Source organism: Toxorhynchites rutilus, chromosome 1 (assembly GCF_029784135.1).
Source record: "Toxorhynchites rutilus septentrionalis strain SRP chromosome 1, ASM2978413v1, whole genome shotgun sequence".
Taxonomy (NCBI): domain Eukaryota; kingdom Metazoa; phylum Arthropoda; class Insecta; order Diptera; family Culicidae; genus Toxorhynchites; species Toxorhynchites rutilus.
The window spans coordinates 197,605,757-197,632,605 of record NC_073744.1 but is presented as its reverse complement, the minus strand read 5'-3'; the positions used below and the strand labels follow the sequence as shown (position 1 = coordinate 197,632,605).

Genomic DNA, 26,849 nt, shown 5'->3' with positions numbered 1-26,849 from the left:
TCAATTAAATTCATTTTTTTTCTAAATTCAATACAAACCCAACGTAATTTATTTTTATTGGCAACACTGGAAAAATCGAATTTGTTTACAAAATTTATCGAAATCGACCAATCAGAAATCAGAACGACTGACAGAAATTTGGTCCGTATCTGACAGAAATTTGGTCCGTAAAAGACCCCCTATTGTCTGATCTTATCTTAGGTCTGGACATGGTAAAGGAGGAAAAGTGAAGGGAAAGGCAAAATCCCGCTCGAACCGTGTTGATCTGGAGTTCCCCGCAAGGGTAGCTAGGCCGAGCGCGTTAGTACCAGTGCACCAGTCCACCTAGCCGGCGTTATATAGTTTCGGCCGCCGAAGTGATCGAGTTGGCTGGTAGAGCTGCTCGCGACGATAAGAAAAACAGCATTCAGAACAGAACACATCAAGACAACAACAGGCAGTTGCAGCGAGTGGCGAGTGGCAAACGCAATCGCAAAACGGCATCAGGTAGCAGAAGAAAAAAGTTTGTTCTTTATACAAACTGCTTTGGTGGCAAATCCAGAACAAGGCGGCATCGAGGGCGTTCGAAATGGTTTTTTTCAAAACCACGAGTACAAAGTTTTCTAAATTGGAATCATTCCATAAAACAAGGCGCTTTTCAGGGCCATTAAACCTTCCAAAAAAGAGTTTAGGAAATACAGTTCAATGCTTTCTAAAACATTATCCAAAATAATAATAAAACACAAATTGATTTTTTCATAATTTGTTTGCCAGGATCTGATGAGTATGTGATTTTGGCAGTTGTTCTGAGCTTATTGATAGTTGGGGACTTTCCTGATTATTCAATTTTCACCAATTCTTAAATTGTTTCCAGATTGAAAGTACAGTAATTTACAATTAGTTCGACATTTAGCTATTTCGACGGACATGTAATGCGACTTATTTAGTTGGACATTTTTGTAAACAAAGAGATCCAAATTATGACCCCACATTGAAAGTCGACACTGTACCACTGTCATCGTAAAAGTTCAATTACAGGTTAAAATCGCCTCCAATGCGACACTGAGTGGCGCTTCGGCACGTCGCATTGAATGTAATTTACTGTACAACATGTCACAAAGCTGGATGGGAAGAAATTTTCCAACTGTGAAAGCTGTGGCGAGTGGCAAATGCAATCGCTAAACAGGAAGGTTTAGCCGAACAAGATGGGGATATCGAGTGATAACAAAACAATAAACTCTTTAGATTGAAGATAATTTTGTGATCCTGAAAAGGACCCTTTTTAGCCTGCATGTGAATCCAACGAGCGAACAAATCGTAATGAATGTATTTTTCTTCTTCTTCTTCTTTGTTTTTAAGAGGCTTTAAACTTTGCAGTTCATTCGCCTCTAGATGTATTTTTTTGCCATCGCTGCCTTTTAACGCTCATTCGTTCGTCTCGTTGGACTCGCCCCTTTGGCTGAGTCTGCCGATTTGTCTCTATCCTGTGAGCGTGTACCGTTAGTGTATAAAACGCGCGGATTCCAAAAAAATATCTCATTTTCTTTCAAACCGTAAACCAGTGTGGTTGTACGGCATCGTTTAAAATCGCATCGCATCAACGGATTGGTGCCGGAGCACCAGTATACCTAATAGCGGTTATAGAATTTTGGCCGCCGGAGTGCTCGAGTTGGCTTGCAAAGCTGCTCACGACAATAAGAAAACCCGCCTGCAGAACAGAGCCCATTTGGTTCGGTAGCATTAACTAGTTTCAGCGAGTGGCAAACGCAATCGCAAAACGGCAGCAGGTAGAAGAAAGAAAAAGTTTGTTTATACAGACTGCTTTGGTGGCAAAACCAGCCACCGTAAAACACGGCGCTTTTCAGGGCCATTAAACCATTCAAAGATGAGTTAGAAGAAGTAACAATACCAATGCATTATAAAGTGACATAATATGACATATAATAAAAACTGATTTTTTTTTTGTTTATGCTTGTTCTTGAACTTATTGGTGGTTGGGGTTTTTTAAATTGATCATTCAGTTTTCACAAACCCATGTATGGTTTCCGAATTAAAAGTGGCTTTAAATTACAACACATTGTATGCAGGATGGCATTAACGAATTTTCTCGGTAGCAAGAACTGCTTTCTTTAGTTGATAACTGATGTTGAAAATTGACTGACGTTTCATCTGCATTGCATAGAGAAATAACTAAGGAGCAACATGATGAGCTATGTATTTCCTGCTGCTCTGTTCTTATTTTAAAGGACTTTAATCCGAAGGTCATCCGTCCCTGTATTCACTGTTGGTTTTTCAGAACGCTTATAGCTCGTTTATTTCTCGACAGATCGTAGAGTTCGTCTCAGTTCAACCTCAGTTCTTTTTCATTTTTATTTACTTTGTTTGCGGAGACTACACATCTTACAATTCATTCGTCTCCGAAACCACAGCTTAAGGTACGGTAATGTGCTCAATAGTGAAATATATGATAGTGAACGAGCTGATGACCACCTGTGCATTCCCTATCACAGCCATCATTTTGATTGTACGATATGTGTATACGCCGAAAGATGCCCGACATTGAACATTTAATAAGTACAAAGCCTTCAGAAAAAAATCAAGAATCAAGTTTGTAAAAAACGCAAAAACAGAACACCAAAGGTTCTTTTCAGAACCCCCAACATGTTCATAAAGAGTAAACAGTAAACTAATCCATTTTTCAGGTAGATAGGTAGGAATTCACGTAGGAGAAGAAAATAGAACAATATATTTAAAATATATATTTAGCAAAAGCTGTCCCCTTTGTATAGTCCTACGTCACTCCGGTTATGTCACCGACATTACCCACCCGTCTTTTTCGTTATTAGTTTGTTTGTCTTGTCCCCTCATCTCACCGTCGCCCACCCTCGACAGATAGTCGAACACCAGATGCTATCCCTGGTCTTTATGCACAATGCTACAGTGCGTGCGGCAACTCTCGGTTGAGACAACGATACCTCATATCCATATCCCTAACCTGATCCATCCCACAAAAATTGTTGCCCCTCTAACCTCGAGTAAACCGCGAGTAATCGGTCGAAACCTACTAAACATAGATTTAAGTTGAAATTCTGTAAAAACAAATCATGAATTAGTGGCTCCGCAAAGCTCATGCGATTGAGCCTTACAAATAAGGGGCTGTTCACATTCCACGTGGACAGAAAAATCGTGTTTTTGAACCCCCCCTCCCCCTCCGTGGACAAACGTGGACATTTACTATACCCCTCCCCCTGTTGTCCACGTGGACATTACACCAATTATTTCTAAAAAAATCCAAATAAAATTGAACCTCTCTTAAATTTCATTTTGGGATTGATTCTATTTTGTGTTCTATAGTTTTATGGATAACAATGTTAGCTTAAATAATAATAGCGGTTTATTTTAAATTCGTTTATTCTCTATCCAGCATTCTCCGGGAAGTTATTTGTATCGCTCTTTAGTTTCTTCTAAATTCCATTTATGCTGTCAGGTTGTTTTTACCGCTGAAATCCATATAAAAAAATCACTTGAGAATCTATTCTCGGGAATTCTTTTTTTCTTATTCTTATTATCATTCTTTATAATCATATACAATTATTTGCCAATTTTATTTATTTGGTTGAGCTGCAACAGTTCGGCTGAAAAATTCATAAGGTTGACGTCTAGATGGAACCTCTTGCAAAAATATACTTGACAATCACAAAGCACCATCATGGATACGTGTCAAAATTTGACAGCAATCGGTCGATTGGCTCGTGAGTTACAGCATTGAGAGTGAAGCAACTTTTATTATTGTGAAAAAATTGAAAAATCACAAACGAATGAAAACTATGGCAACATTGCATGAATTGGGCTTCGAATTGCTTCCGCATCCACCGTATTCTCCAGATCTGGCCCCCAGCGACTATTTTCTGTTCGCAGACCTGAAGAGAATGTACGCTGGCAAGAAATTTAAGACCGATGATGAAGTGATTACCGAAACCGAGGCCTATTTTGAGGAAAAACCGAAAGATTACTATAAAAATGGTATCGAAAAGTTGCAAATCGTCCGAACTGTTATATGTTTTCAAAAAAAAATCAGACAATGAAATCTAGGGCTTCATTACGAAATCGTTATTGGAATCGCAAGACAAAGCAGCAGTGATAAAAAATCGATATGATGTTCAAGTTATAAGAATGTCGTGTTAAATTATGTAGTGTTAGTTTGTTTAACACACAAATGGCGGCTCAAATGAACAATAAACCTGTATCGTGATCGCTGGCTTCATCTACCAATGATTTTTCTGTTCAACCTCGTAAGACTTGGAAAATATTAGGTTGTTCCCGAATTCGTGCCGACTTTAAGGGAAAAAAATCCAAAGTATCATTCTTACAAACACACAATTATTCGAATGTATTGGGTCATTTAAAAAGTATTCGCGTTTTTCTGTTTAATTTCTGAATGTTTTTTTTGATGTAGGACTACGTCTAAAAATTTCGGACGCTTATATCTCGATCATTTCGTAATAGATCGCAATTATGTTTGCAAGGTCTGGGATAAACCATGGATGCATCAAAAATTCCCAACTAATCGCCCTAATTTTTTGGAGCGTCATCAAAAATTTATGTGACACTTTTCTGTTGATCGATTCTGGTGGTTTCTTCCATAATCGCCTCGTGAAATCTATCCAGTTGTGAACCGTACAACACGGAATTAACCTTTTGGCCATGTAACTCCTCATAATCGGAGTTTCGCTTCCAGTTCCACCATACACACCGCGTCCCTTTTTGTGTAATCCTGGCTTTGATGTTATTTGCAGTGGTTTGTCTTGCTTATCCCATGATCTTTGCAAACAATATCGTATTTTACCCATTTCTATACACCGTGATCGATTTTCTGATGAAAATTCAGTCCAAAATTTACAAAATGTAGCAAAAATTTACTATAATTCATGTGGCTTCCAAACATCGAGTTTCTTTACGAAGTTTTTTTTTTTAATATTGATTGGTTAATTCTTATGCCTAGTTTACACAGTGTAAGGTATTGCTGAATCGATCCTTCCGCAATTTCAAAACCCAACCTCCCAACACTTGTTTGGTTTCTCGTAAAAAAACTGGACAAGGTTCTTTTCCATGCTACCCAATGGGCCGAAATTATTGCGCTCATGAAAAGTGGCCTGAAAAATTGATAACCGGAAAGTGCAATATCTGGTGATGATGGCGGGTGAAATAGCACTTCTCAGGCAAACCTAACATTTTCGGCCAGGTTGTCAAAGAGAAGGAAGATTGACACTGTCCTGATGGAATATGACGTCTATTTTATTGGCTAATTATGTTAGTTTATTCTGGACTTTAGTTTCGTTTAGTTATAAGCAGTTCTTGTTAGAATCTATCGAAGCTCTGTAGAAGCACATTAAGGGGGTATTCTAGTGTAGAGACACGAATTTCGGACGTTTTTTCGAACTCCGTAAAAATAAAACAAAGAATATTTTTACTATCCATTATATCATTATTCGTTTATCTATCTTTCAACAATAAAACAAAAATAGGACGGAAAAACAATATTCATAATTAGAATAGTTACATGCTGGTGAAGTGAGGGTGTTCAAAAAAAAGTTGTGCCATGGCGTACACGATTCCAGTCCTTCTGGTTATCTGAAACAAAAAAATCGAACAGATTCTGAATCAGTAAAGATGTCGCTATGGCATGAACCTCGGACAAGTCAAAAACATGGGTTTTAACAAAATGGCGGCCGTTTGAAAACAAAAATGCTGTTTAAAACGATTTTTTTGGCGTTTACCGATTTTTTAAAAATAGTAAAATTAAAAAGTTATAATTTTTTATTGGTTCATGCGATAGAGAGATGTATGCAGATTATTTTCATATAAATTTGACATAAATCGGTTCAGTAGAACTTGAGATATCGTGTACGCCAGTTAGAAAAAAACTAGTTCCGAGAGAAACGCGTTTGAAGTTCATTGTGATGGCCGTAACAGGTTAGATACCACATCACTAAGATGGCTCTAACTAGGTAAATAATAGGATTTTCGATAAGTCCTTTCTAGAGTATATTCTTGAATGCCTAAACTACAGAAATATGGTAAAAAAAAAATTTCGATTTTTTCAGATTTCTAGACTAGAATACCCCCTTAAACGGAATTCCTTTCCAATCTCACCAGACACAAGACGCAAAAGTATGGAACCGATATATTGTAGATTTATAGAAATCGCATCAACCGCTTACACTAGCGTGAACTTCTATAATGAATATATTCATATTTTCGGTGAATTTATTGTACTGTTCAAAAAGTTTACTGTTAGCTTGAGAATCTTGTAGAGGCTTTCTTTTGACTTATAAGGTATCCTACAGTGGACCAGAAAGGTAGCACCAAACGGTATCCACTAGTAGGACCTCAAACTCGCGAGTTAAGCTTGTAGAAGGTCTCAAAAGCAATTGTCTCTCGTTTATTGATGTCGGATATTTATATGGATTTACACAGTTTGTTCAGCTTAATTCTATCCTACTCTTATTCTATAATAATCATGTAAGTGAATGAGACAGCGGGAGAATCACACTTTGGTTTTATAAAAATGCAATGTTATTTGTATTTGTAATTCTGTATTATAGTGACTTTCAACACATTTGGCTGGTTCGTCACTTTTACCTTCCATTTCGGAAGAATGTCGGGAGTGAGAATTGAACTCGTGACCTTTAGCGTGAGAGGTATGGATGTTACCGCTACGTCAGATCGCCTCCACTGGAAAAGAGATAATTTAACATAGGTCGAGGACTGCACTTGTTGCTGACGCATATGGACGTAATTTAATTTGCTTATGCAATATTTGTTTATATTTTACAGGGCGGATGGCATTTTGGATAATTTGTTGATGTGTTGTATTACAGGGGTTTTTAGCCCATGACACCTTCCCTCTTTGGAAGAATGGTGTAATGGAGTGAAATGAAATGAAATCATTCTAAAAAGGATTCTCCAGTTGCCTCTATAAATTGTGTGTTTAAAAGTAATAGTGTAAATTTCTACTTTTATAAACTTGCTTTCATCTTTTGTTGTTGTTGTAAATTGAGTGTTTTGAATATTTTTTCTAATTAAACTTAATTACCGAATTTCTTACATCTAGCACAGGGCCTACCTCTTTATTATTATTTTTTTTTTCTCTTTTTTTTTTCGAGGTTAGGCTCGGTTCTACTTATTCTAATCACTGTTTAATTATACGATTTTTATGTACAATTTGTTCATCATTTGATATTTGGTTTTTGATAGTCACGTTAGGATGCTTAATTTCAACAATCTCAAAAGGCCCTGTATACACCGAATCATGTTTTCTACGATTTTCTCTTTTTAACCAAACTTTGTCTCCTAATTGTATGTTAATTCGGTTTGCCTGTTCTGACTGTTTTGTTATTCTTTGAAGCTTTGATTTATCTAATAGAAATTTGGCCTTTTGAGCAGCTAATTGTAATTTAAATTTTAGTTCTTTATGATATGAGTCATGGTTATAAACTGGATCTACGATTGTTGTATTTTTTAGGTCTGTGGGGTAATTTGCTTGATTTCCGAAAACTAGTTCAAATGGTGAAAAAGTATGTTCTGTATGTGGCGTAGTGTTGTAGAAAAAGGTAAAAAATGGTAGCCATGAATCCCAGTCATCCTGTTGTTCGTTAATGAATTGTCTAAGATATTCATTCAAACAACGATGGCTTCGTTCCAAGGCTCCTATAGTTTCTGGGTGATATGCTGTTGAGAATTTTTGGTCTATTGTACATATTTCTTTGAATACTTCATTTTTATACTCGGTGCCCATATCAGTTTTTATTGCTTTTGGGCAACCATGTTTTAAGATAAGGTTTTCGACTACTGCTTTAGCTAAGGTTTTTGCTTGCTTACCTATTATTGGTAATGTTATAATATATTTCGTTAGATCGCATTGTATTGTTAATGCGTAACGATTTCCTCTATTTGATCTTGTTAATGGACCTACTGTATCCATTGAGACAAGGTCAAATGCTTTAATTGGTGTTGAAGTTTTCTCGAATACTTCTTTTGTTTTAATTGTGTGTTTGTTTAATTTACATCGAACACAATTTTTAACGTAAGTGGTGATTGTGTCTTTCATATTTTTCCAAAAGTAATTTCTTCTTAGTTTTTGTAATAGTTTGTTAATACCGACGTGGCCTCCTAAAAGGGTATCGTGGTTTTCTTTTATTAATCGTTGTATTTCGTTTTCATCCTTCAGCACTTTAGCTGGGACGTATAAAATTATCGTGACGTCACTTAAATTATCATTGCATATTTTTTTAAACGTTTCTATTCCATTCAATGTAGTATTATTTGCTTCATTCAATGTTCCATTCCCGGGAAGGATGTTAAATATTGGATCCTTTACACTGATTGCAATTTTCTTTAAGTTCATTGTTTTGGCCATATCGTTTATAAGTTGTATGCATTCTATAAAATTTATCATACCTTTGTAATAGAATAGTTGCGCTCGAGCAAGAATTCTTTTCAGGTTTTTATTTTTGATGTAAATATTAATTTCAGTGTTATTTAGTTCAAATGTTACTTTAGGTATATCAAAAGTATCAATATTGTTAATAGAATCATAGGCTCTGAGGTGATCAGTCTTATTATCTATTTGTTCATTAACTTGAGCTTGTGGTTTATCTTTGGTTATAGATCTGGTTTGTACTGGCAAGATCGACATTGTTTTAAGATCTTCAAGATTGATTTCGACACGCGAAAGAGCGTCAGGCCCGACATTTTGTTTCCCTTTTACGTGTTCGATATCGAAATTAAATTCCTCTAAATCAAGTCTCATTCGTGTCAGCTTAGATGATGGATTTTTCATACTAAATAAATGTACTAATGGATTGTGGTCAGTCTTTACTGTAAATTTCCGTCCGTAAAGATATGGTCTGAAGTATGTAATTGCCCAATGTATCGCTGTAAGTTCTTGTTCTATTGTTGATTTGTTACTTTCGCCTTTTGTAAATTTACGGCTGGCATAGGCTATTGGTAATCTAATTCCATTATGTTCTTGCTCAAGTACAGCGCCACATGCAATTTTAGAAGCATCTGTACTTAGGATAAAAGGTTTTGAAAAATCTGGGAATTGTAGTATTTTAGGGCTCAAAAGTTCCTGTTTCAATATCGCAAATGAATTTTGGCATTCTTCAGTCCAATTAAAAATTGCTTTCTTTTTCAACAAGGCATTTAGTGGAGCTGCTTTGTCTGAAAAATGTGCGATGAATCTTCTGTAATAAAGGGTGTGTCACATCAAATTGCATCACGGAAAAAACGCTGCAGAAATTCGCCCAGTAGACCGATCCTTTTGAAAATTTTAGACAGTAAAATAAAAACTATTAAACAACTTTTGGCATTTTCTTTTTATTCATACTTCGAGCCCAAGCCCGTATGCTCGCACCTTCCTCTTTACCCCGTCCATAAGGTTCTGTACAACGTCAGGTTGTAGTTTTTTTTGAACAGAAATCCATTTTCTTTTGAAGTTCGCCTCCGATTTGACAACTTTTGGGTTCTTCCGGAGGGCCTGCTTCATAATCGCCCAATATTTCTCTATTGGGCGAAGCTCCGGCGCGTTGGGCGGGTTCATTTCCTTTGGCACGAAGGTGACCCCGTTGGCTTCGTACCACTCCAACACGTCCTTTGAATAGTGGCACGAAGCGAGATCCGGCCAGAAGATGGTCGGGCCCTCGTGCTGCTTCAATAGTGGTAGTAAGCGCTTCTGTAGGCACTCCTTAAGGTAAACCTGCCCGTTTACCGTGCCGGTCATCACGAAGGGGGCGCTCCGCTTTCCGCAAGAGCAGATCGCTTGCCACACCATGTACTTTTTGGCAAACTTGGATAGTTTCTGCTTGCGAATCTCCTCCGGAACGCTGAATTTGTCCTCTGCGGAGAAGAACAACAGGCCCGGCAGCTGACGAAAGTCCGCTTTGACGTAGGTTTCGTCGTCCATTACCAGGCAATGCGGCTTCGTCAGCATTTCGGTGTACAGCTTCCGGGCTCGCGTCTTTCCCACCATGTTTTGCCTTTCGTCGCAGTTAGGAGCCTTCTGAACCTTGTATGTACGCAGGCCCTCCCGCTGCTTGGTCCGCTGGACGAATGAACTTGACAAATTCAGCTTATTGGCGACATCCCGGACCGAACTTCTCGGATCACGTCTAAACTGCTTAACTACACGCTTGTGATCTTTTTCACTGACGGAGCATCCATTTTTGCCGTTCTTCACCTTCCGGTCGATGGTTAGGTTCTCGAAGTATCGTTTTAGTACTCTGCTGACCGTGGATTGGACGATTCCCAGCATCTTACCGATGTCCCGATGTGACAACTCCGGATTCTCGAAATGAGTGCACAGGATTAATTCACGACGCTCTTTTTCGTTCGACGACATTTTTCCAAATTTACGAAAAATTTACAGTGAAGCATGGCCAACGTGATCTATACACACATTATCTGATATAAGCGAAAGCTGAAGATATAATTCCTAAAAATAAAATTTCTACAGCGTTTTTTCCGTGATGCAATTTGATGTGACACACCCTTTAATTACAAAATGCGACAAATCTTCTGACGTCGTCAGCATTTTGTGGTTGTGGGTATTTTTGAATGGCTGAAAATTTTGTTTTATCAGGTTGTATACCTTCAGCTGAAATATGGTGTCCTAAATATGTAACGTCTGCACAAAAGAATTTGCATTTAGCTGGGTTTAATTTGAGGTTATATTGTCTTAATTTTTGAAAAACTTTTTCTAGATTTTTTAAATGATGATTTATGGAACATCCGATGACTATGATATCGTCGATGTATAGGAATGCGCATTCTGGCGGTAGTCCACTGAGAGCTATCGTCATCATACGCTGGAAACTATTGGGTGAGATATTAAGTCCGAAAGGTAGTCTATTGAATTCATAATGGCCTGAATTTGTCGAAAAAGCTGTATATTGTTTTGATTTTTCCTCTAGCTCAACTTGGTGAAAACCTGCCATCAGATCAAGCGTAGAGAAATACTTAGCTCTACCCAATTGATCAAGTATATCATCAATTCGGGGTAGGGGAAATTTATCTGAAATTACTTTCTTATTCAATTGCCTAAAATCTACGACAAGACGCCATTTTTTGTCATTATTAGTAGATTTCTTGGGTACTAGCAATACTGGGGAATTATATGGTGAGTTAGATGGTTGAATAATTTGTTCGTCGAGCATTGTTTGTACATGTATGTCTATTTCTGTTCTGTGAACTTCTGGTATTCTATAATTTTTTATGTAAACTGGTGTCGAGTCATTCAAGTTAATTTTTTGTTTATAGAAATTGTTGCCAGTTAAAGTGTCATTTTGAAGGGCAAACAAATCGTTGTATTTCTTGCATAATTCGTTAAGTTTATCTATCGCAAAAGTAGGGGAATTTGTCAAGTCTAATTCAGCTAAACATTTTTCGTTTTTGTTGTTTTGAGTAACTTGATTAAATTGTAGAATATCGTAATTAAATAAAGGTTGGACAAAGTTTGTAAAGTTTTCTTTAATTTTTACTGTATTGTCTGTTGTGTTGATAATTCTTATGAGTGGATTTTGTGGATTTATTATGGAATTTGCGCAAAATACACCTGATTGTAATTCTGTAGATAGTAAAACATAATCTTGGTTTGGGACGTTTAATTTTATCATCCTATAAACTTCACATCGTGGGGGTATAATTATGTCTTCGTTTAATTTATCTTGAATTGGGATTTGTGTATGTTGTGAGCTTATTGAGTTAGTTAGAGTCCATGTGTCATAGTCAATTATACATCTCAATTTTGCTAAATAGTCTCGTCCTAAAATTCCGTCTGTAGGTATGGGTAAGCATTCGGGGATAATTTGAAATTTGTGGTTTATGATAAAGTTGTCAGTTAATTGCAGTGGTATATCAATGGTACCAATAGTTTTTACTGGTTGCTGTTGTATACCTGTTATTAAACATGTTTGATTTTTGTCTATTATTGCATTATAGTTTAATTTTGTAGGCTTAATTACTGAAATCTCGGCTCCTGAATCTACTAGAAAGGTACATTCAGAATTCGCGACTTCTGTTTTCAAAACCACAAAATTTGAAAAAGTTGTGTTTATGTTGAAAGTTCCATTTGTTGTCGATGGTTTTGCAAATTGGTTACCATTAGTTGTTGTCGTGGCTGTTGTGGCTGTTGCATAATGTGTTGCTGGCCAGACATAGTTTGTTGGTCTTGAATAATATGCTGACCCCCCAACTGGTATCTGTTGGGGGGCCAGTTGGTTTTCCGGGGTCATATAATAAACATTTGGATTAAAGTTTCGACCAGCAGGAGGTCTGAAATTTGTATTAAAATTTTGGTTTCTTGGCGATCTTGAATTAATTTGTTGATTGGTAAATGAATTTTGCCGCCAGTTGTTTTGTTGTGTTTGGTTATTTCTGTTTTGTTGGCGCAGATTTGGATTGTTAAATTGTGGATTTCGATATCCACGATTTTGATTTTGGTAATTTTGGTTGCCATATTTATTATTTTGATACGTATATCTATTTTGAGACTGATTTCCCGGTCCTCTGTTATTGTTTCGTTTATTGTAAGCGAATACTTTTGCTGAATCACTTAGTAATTTTTCAGATTCTATCTCTGAAGCCTTTTCTATTGCTTTGGTTAGAGAGTTGAATTCTCTGTATTTAAGTAGTTGTTTTATTTCGTTGTTTCTAGCGCCAGTTGATAATGCTTTTAATCCAGCATTCGTGGCAAGTTTTGTAGCCGTTTCTAGTGGAACGTTTTCGTTTAAATACGCACGTTCCAAATTGAGAGTTAGTTTTTCAATTTCCTCTGAGAATTTAACGAAACTGTCGCTCTGCTTAGTTGCATTTAGTTTCGCGATTAACGTGTTCGGCTCGACTGAAATTTGGCATTTTTCTTTCAGTTTTGTTATGATGGTGTCGATACTGTTTGGAGTTTCTGTTATTGCAGCTCGTGCTTTTCCTTCCATACGTGAAAGGATTGTTTGTAGTGCTGCTGCATTATTATCGTTGTTGATCAGTGGCTTACACGCCTGCAACGACGATATTACGTTATTAAGTTTATCTGGTTTTCCATCGTAAGGTGGAACCAGGGACGTGATTACCTTTATTATTTCTACTACGCTAGCCATTTTAGATTCGTATAATAATTTTGTACGATTACAAAATATCACTGCGTTTACTAGCGATTTAAACTTAATTCTCCTCTCTGGGGAGTAGGTTAGTTTTTGGGTAATAACTACATAAATTTCGTATAGTATGTGAGCTGTGTTAATGATAATTGCTCTTCAATTTTAGCTAATTTTACAATCACTTCGTTGTAGGTTATTTTTAGTAGGCTTTGTTTTGATAATAATGTAGTTTGTAGGAATTTCCTATTAGGATTTTTCTTTAAGTGCGATTGCAAATTTTTTAGCACTAATATTTTGTCCTCTAGTTCTAGTATTTGTGCTTCCATTAAAACATATCTCTTAAATTTATGTAGTTATAAACATTTTATTCACCATTATTCACCTGAAGTAGAACTGCATCCAACTTCAGTGATTTCTCTCCAGTGTGAAATTCTCAAGCGTTTACATATGGTGAATTTATTCAAGTTATATATACCTCGAATAAGTGTATCATATTTATTCTCGTCTGTTAACACCTTTTTTCACGTGAATAAATCCATCTATAGCTATAGATCTCCCTAATGTAAATCCGCCATAACATACTTTGGTGGTATCTTCGTCCTGGCGGAATGTATGATCCTCTTCTGCCAATGTAAATAAATCCATCACTCTCAGTTCATGTGCGTTACTTTCAAAATACACATTTCAGCGAAACAGTTCAACAATATGAAAAAATATGGTCTCTTATTGATAAATACGGAGTACTCGCAAGGGGCGGCAAGATTGAAATTTGATAAAAATGCAGAGCAGATTTTATTCTTTATTGATTATGGATATTAATGTATTTTCAAAAATATTCTATATTATGTATCCACGTGGACATTATCTGAACCCCCTCCTCCCTTTCCGTGGACAATCGTGGACATTTTCGTACCCCCTACCCCCCCTAAAGTTGTCCACGTGGTATGTGGACAGCCCCTAAATGAATTGGAAAAAAAAAGGACGAAAACTCCCATAATAAAAACAACGATGAGGATAATTAGATGCGAGATCATCCGAGACATGTTGCGATGTGGCCGAAAACAGCGATCGACGCGGCGACAAAGTTCCCCCCTCTCCTAGCTCACCCACCGGATCCTCAAACGAAGGATCGTGCATTAATTTCACGCACTCACCACTTGTTGCCGTTTTATTGCCCGCTCTGTTTTGTGGCTTCTGTTTTCCGATCATATGTTCCCCTCGAGGTTTTTTTTTTTTTTTGGCGTCTTCCCTCGCGTTGCGCATCGAACCGGACGACGGAGCGCGCGTCGGAGTCAGTCGTGTATCGGCACTTGTTCAGCGCGGTCATTTTCTGAGTTAAGTCGCTTAAGTCGCGCGTGGATTTCATCGGTGCACCAGCAGACGCGCCATCTGGTCGTCAGAGCAGTCCTCCGGTTTGTGATTGTTGTGCGAGCGAGCAAGCGAATCGAGTGATCGGTGAGTGACGTGACGAGACGACCGATCAGTTGGAGTTTGACCGCCGTGGAATCAAGTCGCTACCGGTGGCGTTGTCGTCGTGATAGTCATTGTTGCTCGGTTGAAGTGATCTCGTTCCAGAGGAGTTCATGTTTTATGTGAGCCAGATTAGCAAAGGCAAGGATTAGCTCATCAAGCTGTGCGGTGCTGAAAGCCCTGAGGAAGACAAGTGGCGATCGACTTTCGAAAGGTCGCTGGAAGGGAGGAAGAGAAAAAAAGGATTAAGTTACAAAATTGGGATCGAGTTTTTATGGGTTGTGGTTCGCCAGAGTTTAGTGATCGGTTCCAGATCGGAAGCATGGAGTGTTTCGACGGGCAGTTCTCCAGTGTGGATCCCGCCGTGTGATTATTGAAGCGGTGAGAAAAGATTTTGTGGTCACTGACAAGGTTCGGAAGGTGATAGCCTCCGACTGGCGAAGGCCAGAGAAGAAAAGCAAGAAGGAAACCGTAGCGATAATTTGAATAAGGTGCAATGTGCGAATCGGAACAGGTGGCCGTCTGAGAGAATTGTCATTGATTAGGTTCGCGGTTCGAGATGCAACGGATTTTAGCCGCTCCCAAGTTGGGTTTGTGGATTCCGATAGTTCTAGTGATAGTCGCCGGGTCCTGTCCGGGGCTCGTGGCGCAGGGTTTGACGGCTGTTGAGCTGGAGGATGATTTCCTGGTCGCGACCAGGGAGCTGGAGCAGCAGTGTGTTCACCGATGTCCGGACCAGGTTAGTTACAATGCGTGTTCGCGATAATGGCGATAAGATTGAGCCGTATATTGCCTTCACGAAAAAAAAAATAACAGGATTGTTTTTCCGAAGAAATCAGCTCGAGTCAGACAATCTCGCGAGTTCGAAGCAGTCACCGATAAAGATGTACTAAATATATAAAAATATACACACAGAGAGAGTGTCTACTTGTGGAGCAGTACAAGTCGAAGATGCTACAGAAAAGAAACACTGGAAAACAACACGGATTTTTTGTTGTTATTCCAGCCTTTCTACTCCATAATCATTGCCCATGTAAAAAGGGAGCGATAAGGACTTCAATCGGGGACTTGAGCTGGCGCTCTGTCGATTAATCGATCCCTGGTGCTGGTGCTAGTGTTGTAGCTGCTGTTCACGCAGAAGTGTGATCGAACTGCTGTGATCGGCGTGGCTAATGGTTGATTATTACGGTGTGTTGAAAGATGGTCGGAAAATTGACGACGTCGTATTTTAATGAGCTTAATTGTAGCGCGGTCTCATCCCTTGTGATTCTACGCTTTATCTTACAGTTGCTCAATCAGAACTTTCAAGAAAATCGTTTTCTGTTGCTTTTTATATTATTGAAGTGCTTAGTAGAGGTAGCCTATGTCATTTCGAGCAAATCATCTCTGATAAAAATCATTGAAATGCGCTGCAATACTTTCTTGGAGGGTCTTTTATGATCATCTTAATTTCGACCTGTTGAATTTGTTTCAAAACTAAGTCTCGTCTCGTCTACCAAACATCGGAAAATACATTTTCCCAGAAAATAATGACATGCTCCATTGACGAATCTACGCCAAGCTGTTTCAGCACATGCGACACCTACATTACATCTCAGACCCACATAAGTGATGATGTTTGTACTTCTACGCGCTTGAAATCGAGATTCGGTCGTGATCAAATTAATGTTCTGAATTCTTCTTTCTCGATAATTATGGCCACAGAGACAAGTTGGGATGATAGTGTTAGAAGCGAGTAAGTATTCGGAAATCGTTTTAATGTCTTCAGAGATGACCGTAATCTTCAGAAATCCCATAAAAAATCGGGAGGCGGCGTCCTTATTGCTATTAATTCATTAATAAATTCAGAACATATTCCAACACCAGAATTCGACGAGTTTGAGCAAGTGTGGGTCAAAGCACTTATTGCGGGAGAGATACATATATTTGCATCTGTTTACTTCCCCCCTGATCGTGCTCAACTTAGTTTTTTTTTTGTACTAAATTTATTTTCAAATGGCTCAGCAACATTAAGTAACAATGAGCCGTGTTTATGAATAGGGAAAAGCCTCTTTGAGTAGAACAATGCCAATGTTCTTTCTCAAAAAGGCATAAAAACCCTATTATCTTTTCGAAAAATGTTACAATATGACAAAATTCACAATAAGATAATATTATAGGCTTCTTGTTTAAGCTTCTTGTTGCAGAGATGACCATCTCCTAGGAACTAGTTATCTCCTTGGGACTAGGGAAGGGATGAAAATCTGCTCACTTTTCGAATTCTGAAGAAAAAAGTTGAAATAGAGAAAAGGAAACGCTAATAATATAAAAACAGGAAGTAGATTATATCTATGGCATAACCGCAAGGGTGACGTAGGACTATCGTTGATTTAGAGATCATTTGTTTGAAGTTGAATCTAAATCCATTCTGAATGAATGAATAAATGAATATTTGGGAGACTTCGAAAATGAGAGCGTTACGTTGGAGGCACAAGGTTTTATGCATCCAATATAGGATACGAAAAACCTTGTTCTGAAGAATAATCTTCAGAAGCTAACCTGCTAACTGTACTTGATTGACAAATCACAAACCCAAATGTATTATATGGATATTTTATGGATAGAAAACATTAAAATAAACTCTTTCACATGAATGTATTTTTAAATTCCCAGAGGAACTGGCAGATTATTTTCAGTAACGATTAGATATTTTCACATTTTCCTCGATACTGGAAGCCCACCAGTGGTTAATGCTAATTCGATAACCATTTGTTAATAGCACTTGCTTGAAACATATTTGGTCACAGTGTTACATGGATAGAAAACATTCAAATAAACTCTTTCACATGAATGTATTTTTAAATTCCCAGAGGAACTGGCAGATTATTTCCCAGCAATGATTAGATCTTTCCGGAACTTTCTCGATGCTGAATGGCATCCAAACGGAAAGAATTCTGCGCTTGTATGTGTCGATCCTTCGCCGTCCACCTCCTCCAGCATCCTCAGCAACGATGTTGTCTTGTCGATGTCCTCACGAAAAATGAATGCGTCCCACCACCAGAATATCGCTTAAGTATGCTTTTTGTGCATGATTGAATCGAGAGAAGGCGTGTTTTACGATGGCAATTTGGAAGGCAAACTAGAGGGGAATGAACTCTCTGAGCTCGGAACTTTCGGCGACTGAGCAATAATCGATTGCAGGCGCATACAATATTGGATACGCAAATATCCTACTGATGGGGAAGAATAATCTTCAGAAGCTATCCTGTTAATTGCGATTGATTGAAAAATCACAAAACTAAATGTATTTGGTCACAGTGTTACATGGATAGAAAACATTCAAATAAACTCTTTCACATGAATGTATTTTTAAATTCCCAGAGGAACTGGCAGTTTATTTTCCAGAAATGATTAGAACTTTCCGGAATTTTCTCGATGCTGAATGGCATCCAAACGAAGAATTCCGCGCGTGTATGTGTGTGTGTGGCGGCTGCTCCGAACTCTTCCCGGGGAACCGTTTGTGGCATCACTCTCCTCCTGATGGATTCTCTTCTGGCCTAAGGTGCACAAACAGGCTCTTGGTGGCACCGTTCATCCGCGCTTTCATGATAAACGAAGAGCTTCACCACAACAGCGACAACATGCTCCAATCGCTGTTCAATTAGAACTGAGTGGATTTCCGAGCGGCGCTCGCTTATATACCGATTGGTGATTTCAATAGCCTGTTTTGAAAGCAATTTTAAGACTATTGAAACAAGTTTTTGGATCAAAAAGTAACAAGTATATAACGCGTAGACATTTTATCTTTCGAATGAAGTGTTTATCATACCATTTCGTTCAGTTTAGGAGCTATTAACGCTCAAAATCTCGGTCTCCGGCGTAACGCTTTCGTTTTCGAAACTTTGATTTTACACCCCGGTATAGAAATGAAAGACGTAGTCCTACGTCAAAATCAAAACAATAAAGGAAAACTAAACATATATATTCATATTTGAAAGTGTATGGATTTGAGAAAATCATAAATTAAAGAAATAGCATCAATATTACGAGTAGCCAGAACGTCGCGAATCGGAAAATTAGGTGGCATTCCCTTATTGCGAAAATTTTCTATTAAAGATAACCTGTCATTTTGAAACTCAGAACAAAACCACACAATATGATCAATATCCTGATATCCTATACCACACACGCATAGGTTACTATCACTGATGTTAATTCGAAAAAGATGTGCATTCGAAGAATAATGGTTAGACATGAGTCTGCACACTACCCGTATAAAATCACGAGAAAAATTATATCCTTTAAACCATGGTTTGAGAGAAACCCTAGGAATGATAGAATATAGCCATCGGCCTTTATCACTACTATTCCAACTTGACTGCCAAGATACAAGTGCCTGTTCACGAGGAAAATGAAGATATTCATCGAAAGTAATAGGCCTATAGAATAAGTCTCCTTCCATAGTGCCCTTCTTAGCAAGAAAATCTGCTTTCTCATTTCCAGGTATCGAACAATGAGACGGAATCCATACGAAAGTGATATTAAATGAACTAGTTATCAGAGCACTTAAAAGTTGATGGATTTCAGATAAAAAATACGACGCATATCTAGTTCTCACTGAACGGAGTACCTCTAAAGAGCTGAGACTATCAGAAAAAATAAAAAAAGTGATCTGGGGCCAAGGTCTGAATATGGAGTAAGGCCATGTATATTGCAGTCAATTCTGCAACAAACACCGAACAAGGTGAACTAAGCCTACGGAAAGTGAAGAAGTTGATATTGAATATACCAAAGCCTGTGGATCCATTAAGACTAGATCCATCAGTAAAAAAAGTTTTGGTTGGGTCAATATGTTTATACCTTGACAGGAATATCGCAGGTATAACTAAATGGCGGAGATCATCTGAAATATTATGCACATAATCCTTCATTGACAGGTCAATAGTAATAGAGGAATTGAACAAAATTGAAGGAATGATCTGGAAACCAGATAAAGTAGATGGACTTTCCAAAGTCATAAATTCATGATATAGAGACATTCGCCTAGATCGAAAGCCTGAGTTCAACATTTTTTTCCAAGTTTGCTATCACCTTCGGATTAAGTGTTTCACACCGTATTAAAAAACGGAATGATAACTCGAAAAAACGTACGGAAAGAGGAAGTATGCCAGCTAGAATTTCTAGGCTCATTGTATGTGTTGACTGCATACATCCTAGAGCAATACGCAAACAGCGATATTGAATCCTTTCCAGATGCAAAATATGGGTACATGCAGCGGACCTGAAGCAAAAACTACCATACTCCATAACAGATAAAATGGTTGTTTTATACAACCTAATCAAATCCTCTGGATGAGCTCCCCACCAAGTTCCTGTTTTGGATCGAAGAAAATTTATTCTTTTCTGACATTTTTGTTTCAAGTAGCCTATGTGTTTACCCCATGTTCCTTTGGAGTCAAACACAACACCTAAATACTTGAATGACATCGAGTGACGAATAGGTCTATCCAAAAGTTTAAGCTGTATTTGTGCAGGATTATTTATTATTTATTTATTTATTTCAACACCGTCTTCTATTAGTACAGACTGAATTATTTACTTATAAACTAGATGTAATTGTTAATTCTATTTTTAAATGCGTTCTTTGTCAAGTTGAAATCGAAAACATCACATACAACATTGAACAGACGAATACATGAATCTAGCGGGTTGTTGTAGCCGTAGTTTGTCCTATGGAATGGAACCGATAGTAGAGATGAATTCCTCGAGCGTCGAATGGGAATATTTAGAGACACCTGAGCTAGAAGCTCAGGGCAGTCGATGTTTCCTTGAAGTACATCAAAAATGAACAATCTTTGTATCGTTGTACGCCTGACAGATAGTGTATCCAGTCCTATGAGCTTGCATCGGTCGGCATAAGGGGGGAGATTCAGTGGGTCGTTCCATGGTAGCTGTCTTAGTGCAAAACGGATAAACTTTTTCTGCACCCGTTCAATCCTCAGGTTGTGAACTACGTAGAAGGGGGACCAGACAGGAGCAGCGTACTCAAGAATGCTACGGACCAACGAACAGTACATGATTTTCAGAACATGGATATCACTGAACTCGTACGCGTGGCGGCGTATGAAACCCAGAACTGAGAAAGCTTTGGTAGTCATAATGCCTACATGGTCATTGAATCTCAGTTTTGAGTCTATCGTGACTCCAAGATCGCAGATTGCCGTTGTGCGATCCAATATCGTCAATTCCATTTTATATTGGAAGACTATGGGGCTTTTAGAGCGACCGAAAGATATAGTCTTACATTTCCCTTCATTGACTCGCATCCCATTATCACAGCACCACTCTAGCATTGAGTTAATGTCTTCTTGAAGAACTACGCAGTCCAAAGGAGATGAAATCACCCGGTATATTTTAAGATCATCGGCAAAAGAGAGCTTGAGCGATGAAAGCAGTGAGTACAAATCGTTCATGAATATGTTGAACAGCAGTGGACCCAGAACACTTCCTTGTGGTACCCCAGACGTGATATAAAAGCTGCGGGATTTAGCTGCATTGACGACGACATGTGCTGTGCGACCACAAAGGTATGATGAAATCCACTCCGTTATCCAGTCAGGGAAGCCCATACATTTCATTTTCTCCGTTACTAGGAAGTGTGGGACTGTGTCAAAAGCTTTCGCGAAGTCGACATACACCGCATCAACTTGACGTCTCTCTTCTATCTCGCGTGATAGTGCGGTGACGTAGCACATTAAATTTGATGTGGTTGAACGGTGCCTCATAAACCCATGTTGTCCATTGAAGATTATTGGAGACGCCACGTTGTATAAAACCTTGTGCATTAGTCGTTCAAATACCTTGCTTAGGCAGCACAGCATAGATATACCACGATAATTTGTCACCTGATTGCAGTTTCCCGATTTGTGAATAGGAACAACGAAAGCAGTTTTCCATGCTATTGGAAATGTTTTCTCCTGAAGCGATTTGTTGAAGAGGCGAGCAATAGGGTTCGCAAGTTCAGTGGAGCATTTTTGAAGTAACAGGGATGGTATGCCATCTGTACCACATCCCTTCTTGATGTCAAGATCGTCCAAGGCGTTTGCAACATCATCAACCGAAAAGCGAATGACGGGTAGATTGATGGTGTGAGACTGAATATGAGCAAAACTGTCACGTTTCGATACTGGATATGCTACACTGAACACACTCTCAAAGAATGAGGCAAACAGGTTAGCAGCGTCTGTGTCCGTGTTGGCCTGGACATTTTCGAAGATAACATTGCGTGGGATGCGAGTTGAATTTTGCCGACTCTTTACGAAGTCCCAAAAGCACGATGGGTTTTGCTTAACACTGGCCTGGATCTTGGACAGATAGTTATCGTAGGTGGATTTTAGTACCGACTTGTAATGAGCTTCAATATCACGGAGATTTACGCGGTTGATCTCGGTTTTTGTTCGGAAGAAACGGTGACGGGCCTTTCTTAGGACGTTACGGAGATGCCGAAGTTCTGAGGTCCACCAGGGTTTGTTGGAGTTGTGAATTGCTCGTCTTTTGCGTGGGACATTGTCATCAAGTACTGAGAAAAGCTTGTCGTAAAATTTAGAAACTAATCTGTCCAAAGATCCGGTTTGCAATAAAATGTCCCAGTCAATGTCATCCAATACCACTTTAAGCCGCCCAAAATCGCAAGAGCGAAAGTCAAAACGAAGTTCGCTATCTAACGTTCTTTGTTCCACAAGAACATCACTTCTCTCATCGAAAAGCACGACCACAGGTACATGATGAGTGTCGACCGGCAGTAGAGGTGCAGTCGGCTCTATAATATCGAGCTGCTCAGGGTGACTTACGAATATGAGGTCAAGAAGTCTACCGTTCACATTCGAATAGCGATGAAACTGCTGTAATCCGATGGTAAACATAGTTTCAATAAGAACCTGCTCGTGCTCAGTAGAAACATTCGAGGGAATAAGTCCGTTTATATCATCATCCAATTGCCACTGTAAATGTGGCAGGTTGAAGTCGCCTAAAGAGACAATGATGTCCACTGCAGAAGCACGGTCGGCGATTTGTTGAACTGCACTGGCATGTGCAGAAAAAGAGTCAACACTTGAGTTAGGCGGAAGGGAGACAGCGACGAGATAGATGCATCGACATCTCAATCTTATACAAACTGCTACTTGCTCAAGGTTTTCACAATTTGACAATATAACGACTCCAATGTTGAGGTGAGATTTGACTGCAATCAATACACCTCCGCCACGAGAGTGTTGACTGGATTGGGCGCTACGATCACAACGGTAAATTTTATATTCGGGTGATATTTCGGCATTATCGATATCTGCACGAAGCCATGTTTCCGTGAAGACAAGCACTTCATAGTCACAACTAGAAAGCAGCAATCGCAGTTGCACAATTTTGGTACGTATCCCTCTTACATTCTGATAGTACAGAGCAAAGATTCGTCGGGATGAATCGTATCCAGGAGCAGCTGAAGGGTCAACGCTATGATGTTGCTCAGGTGTTGTAAATGGATTGAGAGCGACGGCTGGGGTTGCATCTTCTACAAATTGAGTCGCTCGACTGGATATATCAGAAACTCCCGGCCTTTGATAGCTGAAAGCAAGGTGCGTTACTGGAAGGGATACGTACAAATCAAATGCATAATTGCCTGCTGAAGAGGACTGGAAGACCCCCTCTCTACTTTCGTACACAGGACCGGGATGGCTGAAGGTCGATGGCTGAAATGTCTCGACTGTGACGAAAGGATTGGGGGCTTCCATAAGGTTTACAGGCGTGCATCCCGGTGAAATTGGTGTGATCGACAATGTTGTGAGATTCGACGAGCTGTGAATATCGTTGCGGCATCTCTCTATCGTAGAAGCGCTGAAATCGGTTGGTATTACCGGTAGTGAATTGTCCAAATTAAGTAGGTACTTGCCCGTTGGACCACTGTGGAAGTCCCCGTTTCCACACCCAAACACAGGTCCGGGACGACTGATGATCGTAGACGGGAGGAGCTCGACTGTGAAGGGGGGATAAGGGGCTTCCATTGTGCTTAGTTTATTGCGTCCCGGGGAGGAAGCGGGTGTCGAAATTTTTCTGATGCATTGTCCTCAAACTCTCGAAACATTAGTCCTTCTGGCCATGTTGCTGGATCAAGAGCTTTGCTTTTAAGTGATTTATCAATTCCAATCTTAAATGACACGAATGAGAGCGTGTTGATGTCCTTTCCTCTGGGAACCAGCCTAACTACTGGAGGGTCACATTCGATTTCCAGATTAGCTTTCGTCATGGTCCGTACTGCATCTTCGGAGACATCAGGACGAATCCGAGAAAGATATAGCCAACATTTCCTATCCTCATCAGCTTTGAAAATAGGAACAGATGCCACAGTATCCTGAGTGGGTTTGCTGCCAATATTGCATGGTTCGGGACGTGCAGTTATTTCCATAGTACGAGGACGTTTTGCGCCCCTTCGTTGATCGATAGTTGGCCAAGTAGAGCTATTAGTTGGAATGTATTGAGCAGTTGGCTTCGAATTGAGCTGCATTATCTCTGTTCGTAGTTCGGAAATTGCCGTTGAAAGAGAATTCAACGGCGATTCCCTATCGATATTGTTTGAAATGATACGAAAATGCGAGTTTTCAAACAAATTTGCGCAATCGTCGCACATCCAGAATAAGTTTTTGTTGTTGGATGTAAAATAAGAATGAAGTGCGCGCGATACTCCAGAGCAGGTGATCATGTGAAAAAATGCTCCACAGTAACCACGGCAGACAACCATGTCGATACCGGTTATCGCTTCAGAGCACTTCTTGCATTGCTTTGCCATCGTAATTCGCTAATATATAGGTTTTCGCGTGAATTAATACTTATGCGCCTACAGTTAGGTGACCGGCGAGTGTATTAGCGGTTTATAACAAGATGCAAGCTTTAGAGTATCGGTTTGGAATTTTTCACGGTAGATGTCGCTTCGGACAGAAAAATCGGCGTGGAGAGTAGTGCGCTTTTGTTGATTTGCAAATCAAAACAAAAAACACAACGCGCGCGAGAAGTGATAATATATCACAACGGCACAACTGGATGAGATACAGAAGCACATATACAACAAATTATCAAGAGAATCTTGCAAAGGTTTATGAAGATCGGTGTTGTCTTTGCCTATTACCGATACAACACAATCATCTGCAAACTGTCTCAAAGTACAATTTCCCGATAAACAAACATCAATATCATTTACATAGAAGTTGTAAAGAATTGGACTAAGACATGAGCCTTGAGGAAGACCCATGTAGCTAATGCGACGAAGAACCATGAGAAAAACTCATATGTTTTTCACGCATTAGGTTAAACAGAAAACTATTTAATGTCTGGGAAAACCCATTTCGACGAAGTTTTTGAAAAAGAACTTCAATGGAAACAGAATCAAACGCACCTTTGATATCTAGGAACACTGATGCCATTTGTTGCTTACTACACAAGGCAAAGTCAACCTCTGATGAAAGAAGCGCAAGACAATCATTGGTTCCTTTGCCTCTACGAAACCCGAACTGCGAAGGCGAGAGAAGATTGTTAGATTCAACCCAGCTGTCTAAACGATGGAGAATCATTTTTTCTAGTAATTTGCGAATGCAAGATAGCATTGCAATTGGTCTATAAGAACTATAATCAGACGCAGGTTTACCAGGTTTCAGAATAGCTATAACTTTAATTTGTCGCCACTCATGCGGAACAATAGTCTGCACAATGAAAGCATTGAACAGTTTCAACAAACGTCTCTTCGCATTATCAGGTAGATTTTTCAACAAATTAAATTTGATCCTATCTGACCCTGGAGCCGTGTTGTTGCAAGAAAGAAGGGCAAGAGAAAATTCAGTCATACTGAACGGAGGCTCAACATCATCAGATGTCTCTAAGAAGGGAGAAGGTGCGGGGGCAGAGTCTGGACATATCTTCTTGGCAAAGTCAAAAATCCACCTTTCTGAATATTCAACTTCTTCATTTGAATGAGATGAATTTCTCATTTGTCTGGCAACTCTCCAAAGAGTGCTCAAGGAAGTCTCTCGTGAAAGCCCATTTACAAAATGACGCCAATAGCCTCTCTTTTTAGCTTTAATGAAGCTTTTGAATTTACGCTCCAGATAAATGTAGTTATCATAACGTTCACGGGTGCCCAATTTTCGCCTATCCTTGAACGCATTCGATTTATCTTTATAGAGATTTGTACATTCTTGGTCCCACCATAGATTAGGAGGACGTCTACGAAACGAATTACCAGGAAAGCGCTTCGTCTGAGCATCAATAGCACTGTCAAGAATTAAACCAGTTAGAAAATTATATTCTTCCAGCGGGGGTAACTCATGAACTAATGCCACCGATTCTGAAATAATTGAAGAGAATCTCTTCCAATCAATGTTTCTAGATAAATCATGCTGAATATTTGTTGTTTCAGACGATTTTGAATTATTTGAAATGGAAATAGTGATTGGCAAATGATCACTTCCATGTGAATCTTGGATGACATTCCAATTACAATCTAAAGAAAAAGAGGAAGAACACAGAGACAAATCTAAGCAACTAGCGCGGCCTGAAGATGGAGCGATTCTTGTTACATCACCTGTATTCAAAATTGCCATGTTGAAGTCCTCGCAAAGATCATAAATCAAATTGGCCCTTCGATCATCAAAAGACTCACCCCATCCAACTCCATGAGAGTTGAAATCTCCCAAAATAAGATTAGGTTGCGATAAAGGTTCAACTATACTCACAAGATTTCTATAATTAAGCATAGTTCTTGGAGGAATATAAATAGAAGCAATGCATAAATCTTTACCCTTGATACGTACCTGACACGCTAGAATTTCAATTCCTGAGACTAAAGGCAGGGGAATCCTGTAAAATGGGTAGCATTTTTTAATACCTATGAGAACTCCTCCATAGCAATCATCGCGGTCTAAACGGATAATATTAAAAGCATGGATGTTTAACACATTGTCCGAACGAAGCCATGTTTCAGATAAAGCAAACACATCACAATTCAAAAAATGGAGCATTTGCTTGAAAGAATCAAGTTTAGGAAGAATACTTCTACAATTCCACTGCAAAATAGAGGATTTTCCTGACTCATCCAATAAATTAGACATCGAAATTAATGAACGAGAGGAGGGGCCACTTCGAAGTCATTTGTTTAGCTATCTGGCTGATAGAAGGAAGCCAAGCAAAAATGATACCTTTCATTGAATCTGATATTCCGAAAAAATCAAG

General features: G+C 39.0%; 1 protein-coding gene across 4 annotated transcripts in view; it reads left to right on the top strand.

Annotated features, from left to right (window-relative positions):
• Positions 1-14,437: 14,437 nt before the first annotated feature.
• Positions 14,438-26,849, top strand: part of LOC129779375 (proto-oncogene tyrosine-protein kinase ROS) — a 135,698-nt gene continuing 123,286 nt past the window's right edge. For all 4 annotated transcript variants that reach the window (XM_055787069.1, XM_055786984.1, XM_055786923.1 and 1 more), the window contains exon 1: positions 14,438-15,342. In XM_055787069.1, coding sequence (XP_055643044.1) covers positions 15,163-15,342 — 180 coding nt within the window. In that variant the 5' untranslated portion in view covers positions 14,438-15,162. The remainder of the gene's footprint in view (positions 15,343-26,849) is intronic.